General features: G+C 39.8%; 1 protein-coding gene across 1 annotated transcript in view; it reads left to right on the top strand.

The window, feature by feature from the left end:
- The window catches only part of Kifap3 (kinesin-associated protein 3), a 102,897-nt gene extending 91,903 nt beyond the window's left edge, over positions 1-10,994 (top strand). Inside the window, exon 19 of the mRNA XM_013015552.1 lies at positions 10,088-10,994. Coding sequence (XP_012871006.1) covers positions 10,088-10,196 — 109 coding nt within the window. The 3' untranslated portion in view covers positions 10,197-10,994. The remainder of the gene's footprint in view (positions 1-10,087) is intronic.
- The last annotated feature ends 4,143 nt before the right edge of the window (positions 10,995-15,137 follow it).

The raw sequence follows: 15,137 nt of genomic DNA, 5'->3' as shown, positions 1-15,137 counted from the left end.
GCTAAAGGACACTAACACCTATCTGACCTCTATTCATTACTGCAATTACTGACTTGATGGTTAGAAAGTGGAAAATAACTCCCAATAGATCTTTTTAAATATCCTAATAAAGCGAAATGCTTTTTTACATATTTGTAATTTTAAATTTATTTAGAATTAAATATTCCTGCCTGAGTACTTAATTATATGGACTTTTAATGTGCTTAACTTAGTTTAACTTAGTTTCTGTTAACTCTATTTCTGCCCTTAATCCTGGAAAACTAAATACCAAAAAAGATCTTTACCAATCACTGCTTGATTTTTATCAAACTAATATAATTTATCTATTATTTGTTCAAAAAAATGAAACAAGTAAATATGAGACAAATTGGAAAGTTTACATTAAATATCTTAAATTTGGTAAGATTTTGGAGATTTTTTTTAAAGTCAAGCCTTTGTCCCCATCTTATGTAAGGTAGTAAAGTAAGCACTTCAAAGCTACAGAAAGGTATCCTGAACTATTTACTATCTATTTTAAAGGCTTTGGAAACATGAGTTTACAGAAAGTTCATATTAACATTTCATTTAAAGGAGACTGATACTATGTCCCCAGGGCTAAGCATGTTGTTAGAAAATCGACATTACTTTTTTGATTTTGTTCATTTGTCAGAATCCTAACTAATAATGATAGAAAATTTATATATCCTATTCTGTGTATTACTTAGGATAAGTTTATCTTATATTCCACTTCTTGAACTTGTTCATTTTGATAGTGCATTATGACAAAGATTCTAGTCGGAACTTAAATTAGAGTAACTAAAGACCGTTACTCATGTTTTAACCAGCTAGACCAGCTAAAGAGTTTGATTGCTAACCTTAGCTCTTGAATTATGTTTTAGGTATTCAACTTTACAGCATGTTTAGTTTCTTTTCATTTCTTATTAGTATTTTTCAGTACTTAATAGCCTCCTGCTCCCACCTCCAACAGGAATTCTCTCTGTTCAGCATCAGAAACATTTTCCTTTCTGGCATGTGCTCTCCAGCTCCACCAGCAGTGTAAGCAAATTGGAAGGTTCAGCTGTCATTCTTACAAGGTCATAGATCACACTAGCAGCCTGAGTAATCCAAGAGGTTTTAAGTATCATAGCATTTAGTTTAAAGTAAAATTTGCTCTGACAGGGCTGGCAGACCAATAGGAAAAAGAAATATTTGTGCTTGCAAAAGTGCATATGTAGAGACTAAGAGTATAACTGATGGCTGGAAGTGATTTCAGTCTAAAAAAACAAATCATTAAGAGAGTGCATAGGGGTAAAATACACAGTTCATATTTTAAAGAGTCTCAAAATGAACCAGCAACTAAGGTTAGCATTACACAGTAATTAGCTGTGGTGCTCAGGGTTTAACTCGCGCAGTACCAGACGGTCTGGTTACACTGCACTGAGAAAGCATTGCTACTCGCTGATATTCTCTAATTTCTGTAACCTAAAAACTCAAGGCATTATGACAGATTATATAAATGTTGAATCAGTAACAAACAGTTATTTAGAAGAGGTGCTAATGGCGCCGTTTATTGACCGAGAGGCTGTTTCAGCCACTCATCGCGTTCCCCTGCATTGGATGGTGTGAAATGAGACATTGCTTGATACTGAATGCATTCACTAAAGCATTATCATCAAAAGCCTGATTCACTTCAGCTTGATCATTGTATCTGACAGCTTCCATTAGTGCCTACGAAGAGAGTCCTTTCTGTTGTTAGCTACAAATCAGGGCAAATAAAATGCCTGTTAATAATATAAGTTACTTTTACTAAATCATTGTTCTCTTTAAGAAAGCCAGTTTTGACTCACAAGGATACAAAGTTTATCTTTTTTTTTCTTAGTGCAGAACAGATTAAGTAAGAAAATGGAAAGGACTCCCGTCAGGAGGGCAGCCTAGACTAACTTGGAAGACTCCCCGTTACAGATGCACAGAAATGTGAAGACGGGAAGTGTGACACAATCGTGTAGGACATGAGCAAAGTTGCACAAATGATAGGAATATTTTAAGTGCCAAAAAATTAAATAACCACCCACAGGAGCATTGATACGGGTATAGGTTGTATAGTATAGGAAGATGAAATTCAGTTCTCCAAAAAAGCCAGGCTCCTCAAAGAGCTACCTGCCTTTTTCTTCAAATGAAAGAGAATATACTGATTTTAATCCACCAGTCCAGAGAAACACCTAAACCTTGTCTTGCATTGCAAAACCCTGTGTAGGAGAGCTAGTGACCCACGAGAAGGAAAAACCACAAGCTTGTTCCGTTCACCTGCGCAGGTTCAGACCTTATATTAAATAAATTCAAGAATCTGCCAGTGAGAGGAGGATCAAATCCAGTCTGGGGAAAAGTTCATGAGGCCGTGTCTCCAAAAACCAACCTGTGCGAGGTGGCACACACCTGTGGCCTCATCTACTTGGTAGGTAGAAGTAAGAAGACCGTGGCCCAAGGCTAGCCCTGGTAAGATTAGAATGAGATCCAAAATAGAAGCAATAGAACTAGTGGTGTAGCTCAGATGGCAGCAAGCATGAGACCATAAGTCAATCCTAGTGCTGAAAAACAAAACAAAACACAGATTGTTAAATGATAGTTCACCAAACCCCAGGTATGTCATTAAAAAAATTCTCTCTCCAGGAATATTACTACAACTCAAGAAACAACAGGGAAAAGATTGAATTTAAACACAGTAAAAAAAAAAATTAGAAAGCATATAATGAAAGGGTCATAATGAAGGAAAATCATCAGATACACTAGGCAAACTAGAATTAAGAGAAGAATCTCACTGAGTACGAAACATGGTAAGTTTTAATAGAAAACAGTGCAATGACAAAGTCGAATAAAAATTCTAATTTTAAAAGGCCCACGTAAAAATAATATAATCAGTAAAATAGCTTGAGATGAATTAACAGATTAAAGTGTAGTGTAAGAAAGGAGAAATTCATGCCCAGACTCAAGTGAGTGCAGTAGGATTTCTTTACCATTTGGAGTAGATTAGTGACTATTTTACACATGCTCCCTCCATCATTAGTACAAATTAGTTTATCTGAAGCATCTCAGCATAGTCACTAAATTGAAGAAATCTGTCCCCAAGGTAGTAGTTTTTTTTTCTTAGAGCTGACAGATGTCTATATGAATTTTTTTTAATAAATTCCAGATGAGTACTTTAAATACAGCCTCCTACTACTCACTTAATTTGCCCTTAATTTGGGAGAAAATACTACTTTGATTTCATTCAAACTATGATTTTTTAAGATACATTAGACATTTGTTTTCATCATAATGAAAGAAATTTTCCTATGCATGTAAAGATTAAGAATGAAAGAAAAATGTGAAATGTGAAACTTAATATATAATATATACTATATAATAATATATATCATATTTTATATATTAGTGAAGACTACTTAACTATGCTCCTGGATTTCAATTTCTTAGTAATACAGTAATGTGTGTTCAAAGCAAAAAGTAATACCTTTGAGCAATGTGTGTGTGTATTATAGGTAAATTTTATAGAAAAAAGACACCATTGGTATTACTTCAAGGAACCATGTAAACACTGTGAGTGTGTGTGTGCACTGTATTTTTTCCGTGTCCACGATGATTGGCATCTTTCCAGCCTGTTTTCTTAGGTCCCCACATTTACAAATGCTTTTTGCATGTCACGAAAGTTTTTTCATATAACTGATATTCCTGTTCAGCTCTCAATTATTTCACATTTATAAAATGATGGATTGATCATCAGAGGAAGCGCTACAAACCACATCCTGTTCATTTCTATTAATGTTAAGTATACAGAGTTTAAATTTGTTAGGCCTTGTGCATTAGGCGTACTCAGTGGCAGTACAAGATCTCCATCTAGTGGCTAGTCTGTAAACTACAGGCATTTAGATCTAATCATACAGCACTTCACAAATGTTAGGTATTATTTTATAGGCCTTACTTCTCTCTTACTTTTTTTTCATAACTTGAAGAAGAAAATGTTCTCCTCCTATTAAACAGAGGCAGTTTTCTTCTGCTATTTAATTAAATTAAATTAATTTAATTTAATACTGCAGCCTCGGAGTTATTTGATGAAGCATTTTCCTATACTACAGAAGCAAAATATTGTTTCATGTTCATTAACTGCAGCCTTTAAACTTTTCAGCCAGTTGTTAACTTCTCTGCCTTCATTCTCAGTTCTCAACGAGCAGTTATAACTAAAAACTCATTTGTAAAGAGGAAAGACGTCTTCTTTTGTTGCCAACTACAGCATATGTGGTCACTGTTGCTGTCACTGCCTCCAGCCCTTACCATGTCACAGCTGGACAGCCGTAATAGCCTCTTCAATGTTTCCCATGCCTTTGCCTCTGAACGCCTTTCCTACCACAGAACTTGCCACTCGCTGTCTTACAACCGTTCACAACTCCGCCAGAGTGTATAGTGTGCTAAGAGTATTCTGTCTCACTGGGTTCTCAACCCGGGTTAGGCAAGCACTCTGCTACTGGAGCCACACCCCTCACCCTTCTGCCCTTTTTAGGTAGGGCCTTGCTTTTGCCAGGGAATGGCTTCAGACCATGATTCTCCTGCCTCCAATTCCCCATGAAGATGGGATCATAGGCATGTGCCACCACACCCGGGTTTTGGTCTATGTATTTGCTTGGTCCCAGAGCTTGAATTCAGGACCTCGATCTTGCTCAGCTTTTCGCTCACAACTGACATTCTACCCCTTATGCCTCACCTCCAGTCCAGAATTTTTGCTGGTTAATTGGAAATAGCATCTGAAGACTAGACTGGCTCCACCAGCACCCTGCTGCATCGTGTTCATTTTTTGGTTTGGGCATGCCTTGAACTTCCATCCATCTCCGTTTCCTGCTTTCCTAACTGGGAGGGTAGGCATACACCGCCCTCTAGAGCCTCAGGATCTGGCCCTTACTTCGCTTTCCATATTTACCTTTCTACCTCCTGCTTGCACTACAAACTTAGAGCATAGCTTTGTGTCTTTAAACTTAAGCCTATTTATGGTTAGTTCTTTCTTGCTGTTGGTTCCTTAGGCTGCTGTTAACATCTCCCTCTCTTCAGCTCCGAAATCCTACCTATCCTTTGTGACTTCTCAATCCATGCATTTGGATACTTCTTTAAAGTCTGCTCTATGTTAAATGTGACAGTCATACCAAAAATAAGACAGTCTTGGCCTTTTGTGGTATCTACATTCTAATAGAAAAGATAGTAAAAGGGCTGGGAAGGTGGCTCAGTGGTAGAGTGCTTGCCTTGTATGCATGAGGCCCTGGGTTCAATTCCTCAGCACCACATAAGCAGGAAAAAAAAGCCGGAAGTGGCACTGTGGCTCAAGTAGTAGAGCACTATCCTTGAGCTGAAGAGCTGAGGGACAGCGCCCAGGCCCTGAGTTCAGGCCCCATGACCAGACCCCCCCCCAAAAAAAAGAAAAGATAGTAAATAAATATATATATAATGATATATATATTAATATATATATATAATGCCTGGAAATATATAATATTATGAAATAGAACTAACTAGTTTCTATGAAGGATTTCTAGCCTCCAGGATTCTTCTGTAAGAATTATTTTTTTTGTTTTCTACTAATTACACACATACTAGAGTAGTATAACATCACATCATGACCAAATCATTCTTCCCATGCTCACTGGCTCCAAAGCATACAAGCCCAGCCCACCGCTGCGGGTGAGGGGTTCTGTCAAAGAGGTTCCAGGCTGGAAGAGGTTACAAAACTTCCTGGCAGCTCGGAGGACTGCCTTTGCATGTAATGAGCACTGTGTCTTGGGGGCATACTCACAGTGTCGGATCCTCTCCGGCCAGGATGTTGTGAACAGAAGGGTAAACACCGATTCTGAAACTGTTTTCAAGTTAGAGCTCATCTGAGCGTATGAAATGAATGTTTTACTTGCTGTGTCTTTATATTGCTGACCTAAAATATAAAGGAAGAAAAAGACATCACCGTATCTAATTGTAATCAAATAATGATGATACTTTTCACTTATGCAGCACTTGTCACCCAAGGATTTCAAAGTGTTTTGCAAACATGCACTAATTAAAGCTCACAAACAGCCCGAGGTAGGTGACCTGCTTCCCCGCCACAGGACTGTCAGATCGGTGCCCTGAGGATCCCAGGCCCATGCTGGCTGTGTTTCCTTGTAATGTGCTGCATGCGAAGCGCCACGTGTCATTTACAGATTTCTGTTTTCCCTGTGAATCATCCCAAGCTCAGGTTTCTAATGAATGCTGTGAAGGGTCTGTTTCAAGCCTCATAAATACTTAGACCAGTTTCATTCTCCTGCTTCCTGTATGCTAGATTTCTGCATTTGTACAAACCAACTCAGAAGTGAATTTATATTTGTTGGTGAATTTTAAACATAATTTTTCACTTTAAAGAATAATTCACAGTTATTAGGTTCTAAAACTTAATATTTACTATTCTTGGTTATCTTCTCACACAATTTATACAAAAAAAAAATACTGAATGGGGAAAGGCCCCAAATCCGTTATCTGAACACTAGGATAAAGGCTAACTATCACTATCTAATTGTGAAGAAAAAGTAGTACGGTTGCTCCTTAGGTCAATGCGGAAGGAAATGTAACTTTTTATGTGGGTTTGAAGTGACAGGAAAAGAATTTGCACACATAGAGACACACTGTTGACAGTGAGCTTCCATCCACTTAAGTAACCGATCATACACACATACACACACAAACACACGCACACACACACACACACACACACACAAACTATACTCTAAAGCAGAATGGTCACACAGGAGAAGAGCAGAGACAGCACATGAGAGAGGTGTTTCCCCGGTTCTGATGCTGTTCAAGTCAAGTCTTCCTGAATCAGAAAAGAACAGTTTTTGCTATAGCACGGCCCTTTTGTGAGCCTGATTTCTATCCCTTTTAGGATTTACATAAAGAGTCTCTGTGTTTCTATTTGAAGGATCTGGCCTGACCAGCCATTTGGTGTACAATGTGACAGACACGTCTCATCAGCCGTCCCTAACCATCTGGCAATTGTGTGCGTCCCAAGAGTGATGTTGTGAATACCCAAATGGCCCTTGGCAGAACCGCTATGTCCCTATCTCTGACGCCTGATTTAGAGGAGTACTCACTATAGAGTCTCCTAGATTTCAATCAGACCCATATTAGCAAGGCTACATCCTTATCTCAAGACACAAGTAAGATTAGTATGACGTGTTCCCAAAGAATGCCTACCTCAGGTTTGAGCATTCTGGAAGTGCTCCCCCCCCCCCCGCCCATTAGACTCAAAACAGGTATTAAAGAAGCAAGTTGTAGTTTCAGAGATAATTTGATTTAAAAAATATTACTTTATTTTAGTTGCTCTTGTATAATACAAAGGTACCCATAAACTTCACAGCGTTCCTTCAAATTAATCATTATGATTAAATATTTTAAAAGCTTGCTTTAAGAGTCAGTTTCAAATTTTCTTTCCTAATTTTTCCTAAATGATATGTTCGAAAAGTTATATGATTTACAATAGAAAATATCGCCCATGTGGCGCAACTAAAGTTATTTTCACTGTTGGCAAAGCACATAGGAAAAATTACAGAAGTTTGCCTAGGAGTCATAGAAGTTGACATTGGAGATACCCCGGAGAACCCCTTAAAGCCCCAGGAGCCTTTAAATGCCCTTTCTCATTGAGGAGCCAGTTTTTTCAGTCAGAACTCCTGATATAGGGGTCCAGGTCACCCTGTCACCAAGGAGCCACTTGGTTGCTGCTGCCAGCACCGTGGCTGGAGAGGAGCTCTGTTAAACGCCCTGTGGAGGACCGTCCTCTTCTAGCAGAATTGCAACACTAGGCAAAAGGTCCTTTGTGAGATGCTCTGTTGTGAAGATAGTTTTTCATATTTGTTCAGTAATCCATTATGTGACCATAGTCCCTAAATTGAGAAAAGAGGACAATTAATTTCAGCGTTCGCCCTCATTGGAAGTGTTAAAAGAGGTATGGAGCGATAAAAGGCAGGTGGTGAGTAGAGCGATGGAGGAGACTGAACTGCAATCTGCACACATACGCTCAATCCTTAGGTAGCTGAGAGCTGTCTAGATGCACATGCAGTTTGCTATCCTCAGCCCATGGGAGAAGACATATCAACAGCCAGCTTTTTCTGTAATTCTAAACTGACACAGGTGTATCTTGAGAATGAACAGAAGTTCATTGAATCCAATAAATTACCTTTTAAGCTACTTTTAAACTAGTATTAAGTTCTATGTCAGGCATCAGTATCCCATGCCTGTAATACCAGCTCCTCAAGAGACTGAGATCTGAGGGTCAAGATTCAAAGCCAGCCCAGGCAAGAAAGCCTCTTAGCACCAATTAACCACCAAAAAGTCCGAGGAGCAGCTATGTCTGAAGTGGCAGAGCACTAGCCTGGAGCAAAAAAGCTCAGGGACAGTGTCCAGGCCCTGAGTTCAAGCGCCAGGACAGGCACAAATATATATATACATATATTATACATGTTATACATATATGATGTACATTTTACATATGCATATAATAAAGAACCATATGTGTGCGTGTATATATATAATCTCAAATTTTAAATTTATTTTCCACGTTACCAAGGTAAAAAAAGATGCTTATATTTTAACCATTTCAAAATAGACTTCAGACTTAAGAGTTTCAACCAACTTTGGAAATTATATACATGCTATTTTTCATAATGATGGAACACTCAAATTTTTATTTGTCTAGGATTGCTCAGTATAGATACTAACAGAAACTTAAAGTTTAGAAAGAAGTATATGGCTCATGTATTCTGATTCTTTGCATATGCTCTTCAGTTCTGTCATACACACCCATGAGCGTGCACACACACACACACACACACACACACACACACACATGCACATGATCCAAAATCTTAATTGGCTAGTAAAATGTTTCAACTTAATCTCACTTTGCTCAGGGAACGTATTTTTAATCACGTTGAGGTTCCGCAGGTGTGAAGCATGTTTCCATCTAGTACAATCTCAGCCTTTCGTCATTTCGGTCTGTTTTTCAGAGCTTACCCTTGCACATTGAATTGCTTCCTTTGGTTGGACTCGCCCTCGCGAGTCCATGCCTGGACTGCATGCGCTGTGCATGAGCATGTGCTGGCCGCACTGCGGCAGAGGCGGGCGCTGGGTCACCTCTCCGGAGCGCTGCGTAGCTCACTCATTCCTGAAAAGCACTTGGTGAACGGATTTCCTTTGAAGTAGTTTATCTTGAGTGCAAGAATATATTTTTAAAGTAATTGCAAGCGTATGTATGCTTCAGGCTGCCTTTATAACTCAAAAGGTGACCCTTCCACTTTAATTTCCACACCGTAGTTGAATCAGAACCTGTAACGGGTTGGTTGTCAACTCAAAAGGCGTATGACTTTGCTTGCCACTGCTGCTGCGCATTTTCACATTGGGAGGCATCCCTTGTGCCTCTGGGGCTTGTGCTGCCGTCTGGCCACGGGTTAGCAGCCGGTCCTGACAGAGGGAGAGTTGCCCCTGTCTTCATGGGACAGACTTTCAAGCGCAGAACTTTTTTCTACAGCTTTAATTTTATCATTTTCTAGCCACATACTGATTATTGCTAGTATGTAAAAATCACTTTATATTTTCTCACAAAGAGCCATATATATGAATAATTTATTCAGCCAGGAGTATTTAATCTGATTCTTAGACTAACTATGTTAGGGCTTTCTGTTATAGATTTGACTTTTTCCTGGCACTGGATTGTGTTTTCGGAGTTTGTTGGGGCTCTGTCACTGGAGTCATTGCTGGTTATTTTGGAGAATGAAGTCTTAGAGGCTTCTCTACTAGGCTGGTTTCAAACAGTGATCCTCCACATCTCAGCCTCCTGAGTGTCTAAGATAACATGCGTGAGCCATTGGCGCCTGGCCAAGTTCCATACATATTTTTAGAAATAAATATTTTATTACACACATGTGAATGAGAAGAAAAAAGCAGTGATACCAGTAGAAATAACTGTGACTGCAGCAGGAGACTCTTGGCAGTATAGATGTTAGGTTTGAGATCTCTCATTTAACCTGCTCATCACTGATTGTCCTCCTTACAGCCTTGCAATGGATAGCTTTGGCCAGCCGGTGGGCATCCTGACACGCCCTGCGACCGCCTACGGGTTCCGCCCCGATGAGCCTTACTACTACGGCTATGGACCTCGATAAAGTCATCCCCATCTGTGCGCTTTCCTCCTAGAAGAAATCCCTGTGGGTTGGGTTAACTTTGAAACTTGGCCTAATAATGCATGTTGATACTATTGTGGGTCTGTGCTTCTTATGTGTCCACGTTGTTTGCTGGAGAGTAAGTCCAACCCGTCTTCTGTTACGAGCGGTCGATGCGAACGCTGCTCATTCAGCCAGCAGCATCACCGTGCTGAACACCACTTCTCTGAGACTCCCTGTGGATGTTGAAAAGCTACTAGACTGGAAAACAAATGCTACCTTGTGTGTATTACGTGACTAATTTAATTTCTATTAAAACCCAGCATAAAGTGCAAATGAATGAACCAAAGTCATGTGTTTGCCTTTACTGTGTTTTATTAGAAGAGGCATGCCGCATAGGGTACACATGAATTTCACTTTCTCCCTGCTTATAAACTCTTTAGCATTTCATGTGACATGTTCTCTGTTAAAAGTTTATTAAAAGAAGGACCTTGGGTTTTCTTTTTTTTTCTTTTTTGAGACAGTGTTTCACTATGTAGACCAGACTGGCCTTGACTCTGTAATCCTCCCTCTCCTCCTGCCTCCGCCTCCACCGTGCCTCCCGCCTCCCGCAGAGCCTCCGCTCCTTACTTCATTCTGTACCTGAAAGCGTCCTCCACCAGGTGATTGATTAACTGTGAGCTTGTATTAACGGTGGGACCTGCGCTGTAGGTGGCGGTATAGATCAAGTATAGGCTCTTAAGCAATTTGATTTCTTGACTAATAACAAAGCCTCCGACAACTAACACAAATAAAACTGGATTTATGTCAGCTTCTCAGTTTTATTCTTCATGAAACTTAGACTATAAAGTATGGAAAAGGCAATTATTTTAGCCTCATTGAGGAAGGCTAAGGAATTGACTATTTCAATTAATTTCCGTTTGTTCACTTAATATTCCATAAGGTAGAGTTAGGTGATAGGAAAATCAATTGGTTATAGGTACTTCATTCACCTTTGCTTGAAAAACTAAGTGAAATAAGTATAACCTGTAGTTTCTTCATAACCTGTCAAAGAAAATAGGAAGCTTTAAAGACAAGATTTCTATCCTTAAATTTAAAATGACATTAACCATACTGTTTAGCCTAATCTATACATTTTTACCATAAAGCAGTAGCACTGGGAAAACTCCTTTGAAATAATTCAGTTTATCAACTTATTTAAAAGAACAATTTCATTAAAAATATCAACATGTATTTTCCTTATCTGATATGTATAAGAATGTAGATAAAGTTCTTTAGGCAATGTACATGTAAGATGTGACTTATGCCCTCGAACTCAAGCCTCACTAATCCTTCAGAAAACATGCATTCATCCTCATAGCTTCTACTGTATCCCCAAAATATTAAATGTAGAAAGGGCCTTAGACTCAACCCTGTCAAACTCTCATTTTTATGGGAAGAAAATTGAGGCCAGCAGAGAGTAAATGACTTGCACATACTTACTGTTTAGTCAGTGATACGACTCAGTGTTTTCTTGTTATTTACCATATGCACAAAGTATAAATATTTTAAGTATCATTGATGAAAAATAAAGCAACCATTCAATAGCTTTTTAGATTTAGGATAAGAACATTCCACAACTTGTATCATGCATTTCCAGAACTCTGACTGCTCTCCCTATATGTTTTTATTCTTTTAAGACTTCACACATGTAGAAATTTTCGTCTTTCCATCAAGGCATAGACTGGTTTGCCATGGCTTTATTTGTGAAGGGTTAATAAGGAAGAATATTCTTGAAAATTCTTTTGTACTTTGAGAACAAGTGAGTTTGGCCTTGGGTATTTATAAGTTTAGCCTCACCAGAGTGATTACAAGTTAAGATGATATCCAGCTTTTACAACACACACTACGAAATTTCTTGAGGAAAAACAATTAAAATTTCCACAATCTTGGGCTGGGAAGGTGGTGCAGGGGTAGAGCGCTTGCCTTGAGCTGAAGAGCTGAGGGACAGTGCCCAGGCCCAGAGTTCAGGCCCCACAATCTTGGAAACCCAGAATAGGAAGATAGCTTAGCATAGCAGTACAATGTTTTCCTCCATGAACAAAGCATTGAAAAAAAAATTAATCTTGAGAAGAAACATAAAAAGCTTTAAAGAAGCAAATTACCTTCAGGCAGAAGCAGGAGTAGGAACAATAGAGTTGTTTTTGTTGATTTAGAACTCAAAAATACTACACTTGGTGATATTTTTCTCAAATACTTGGTTTCTGTTTCATGGCGGAGATAGATATCCTAACATTTCAGACACTGTACTGCCCATCACTCCCCTCCACTGCCCAGAGTCATCTGATAGCTGCTTTTGTAAACCAGGCTAGATTCAGCCTAGCATTAGAAAGCCGCTGAATGATGGGTATGAGCCATGAAAGCAGACTTGCAAATGATAAATTGTGATTTTGTAGGCACCACCAATGTAAAACATTCTTCCTGAAAAGAAAAATGCACATGACAACATAATTCAAGATGCATGGCATGGTTTTAAGCCCAGGAACTGAACTGGAGGGAGGGATAGTGCTTTAAGGCTTTGGAGTCCCTGAGCTGAGCAGGAGAGGAGACTCCCTCCCCGAGAGGTCACACTTGTGTGTCTTTGCACTAACTCCCCCTGGAGGAGCGCTCCTTCCACACCCAGCCACGGGCCTCCCACAGCTGTGCACCCACTAAACCCAAGCCTCGGGAAGACCACCGTGAATTGCGGAGGCAAGCCACCTGGAGAGAAAGAAGAAGTGAGCAGAAAGACAAGGCTCCTCACCCCACTACCCAGAGAATGCAGAATAAATCTGTTAAAGATGCTCATTAAAATCAACCCACCTCGCCTGGAGCCGGTGGCTCACGCCTAGCAGGAGGCTGAGATCTGAGGATCATGGTTCAAGGCCAGCCCAGGCAGGAAAGTCTGTGAGACTCTTATCTCCAATTAACCACCAGAAAACCAGAAGTGGTGCTGTGGCTCAAGTGGTAGAACGCTTACCTTGAGCTGAAGAGCTCAGGGACAGTGCCGAGGCTCAGAGTTCAAGCCCTAAGACTGACAAAAAAAAAACAAACAAACAAAAATCAAAAGCCAAATTGGGAAAACAATTCCATTTGCAATAGCCTAAAAAAAAATGGGGGCAACAAACCTAACCAAGCAAGCAAAAGATGCCTATAGTGAAAACTATACAAAAATCTGAAGGAGGAAAAATCTGAAGACAGATATTGCAGACAACATCAGGAAATGGAGAGCCTTCCCATGTTCATGAATAGGTAGAATTAATATCATGAAAATAATGCATCTTCAATGCAAATAACGCAATCCCCATCAAAATCCCAATGACATTCTTGACTGAGAAAGAGAAAACAATCCAAAGCAGAGCTAGGCAAAAAGTAAAAGGAAAAAATTGCCGGTGGTATCACAATCCCAGACCTCAAGCTCTACTGCAGAGCTATAATAGCAAGAACAGTTTGGTACTGGCACAAAAAGAGGCTGGAAGATCCATGGAACAGACTAGAAGACCCAGAAATAATGCCATACTCCTATAGTTACTTGATATTTGACAAGGAAGCCAAAGCTATGCAGCGGAAAAAAAGATAGACTCTTTAATAATTAGAGTCGGGAAAACGACATCCATATGTAGAAAACTAAAATTGAATCCCTGTTTGCCACCATGCACCCATATCAACTCAAAGTAGATCAAAGAACTCAATGTCAGATCTGAAACTTCGAAACTACTGCAAGAGGGAGTAGGAGAAACATGAGAACTTGTAAGTAGAGGTGGGGACTTTCTGAAGAGTCCCAGGAGCACAGCAATAGAGACGCTTGACAAGTGGGATTACAGCAAAAGACAGTTGCTAAACTCAGAGGACAGCCAGCAGGAAGAAGATCTTTACCAGCAATACATTTGGCAAAGGCCTAATAACCAAAATATACAAGGAGCTCATAAAATGTAGCACCCCTCAAAACTAATAAGCCATTAATAAATGGGCAAAGGCGTTTGAGAGACTTCAGAAGTTAAGAATGGGGCTAGGAAGGTGGCTCAGTGGTAGAGCGCTTGCCTTGCATGCATGAGGCCCTGGGTTCGATTCCTCAGCACCACATAAGCAAAAAGGAAAAAAAAGCCGGAAGTGGTGCTGTGGCTTAAGTGGTAGAGCACTAGCCTTGAGCTGAAGAGCTGAGGGACAGCGCCCAGGCCCAGAGTTCAGGCCCCACGACCGGACCAAAAAAACAAAAACAAAAAAAAACAATTTAAGAATGGCAAATACACATGAGAAAACATTCAACGTTCCTGGCCATAAAAGATGTAAATCAAAACTTTGAAGATTCCATCTCACCCCAATTAAACTGGTCATAAACAGCTCTGTAGACATTTAGTGAGACCAAAGGAAGATATTCTTAAGAGAGGATCACAAAAGCTCAATAGCTACGTGCATATGACCACAGAAAATATGGAAATGAGCTCCAAGAAATGGAAGGGGGGGGGGTTCTTACTGTTTTTGTTTTCTTTACCTTTTGTTTGTAAGTTTATCTGTTTTGGTGTGGGTAGGTGGAGGGGGCACAGGGTGGGGCAAAGGGTGAACAAATGTAGCAGTGATACTCACTAGAAATTATGTTCAAAATGAACTATGTAACTTGTCAGTAGGGAAAGGAGAGAGCAAGGGAAGGGGCGAAACTGTTCAAAAAGAACTGTACTCGCTACCTGATTTATGGAGCTCCCTCCCCTCGGTACGCCATCTTTACAATGACAATAAATGTATATTTTAAAAATTAAAAAAATACTAGCAGGGATGTAAGAGAAAAAGGAACCCTGGTGCGCTCTTGGTGGGAATGTAAACAAATACAGCCTCTTGGGAAGGCACTTTGTAGGTTCCTCAAAAAATTAAACACGGACTCTGGGCGCCGGTGGCTCACACCTGTCATCCTAGTTGCTCAGGAGGCTGAGA

Source organism: Dipodomys ordii, unplaced genomic scaffold (genome assembly GCF_000151885.1).
Source record: "Dipodomys ordii isolate 6190 unplaced genomic scaffold, Dord_2.0 Scaffold27, whole genome shotgun sequence".
Lineage (NCBI taxonomy): Eukaryota > Metazoa > Chordata > Mammalia > Rodentia > Heteromyidae > Dipodomys > Dipodomys ordii.
Note: the sequence above shows the minus strand (reverse complement) of the source record. Positions and strands in the feature narration are given on the sequence as shown.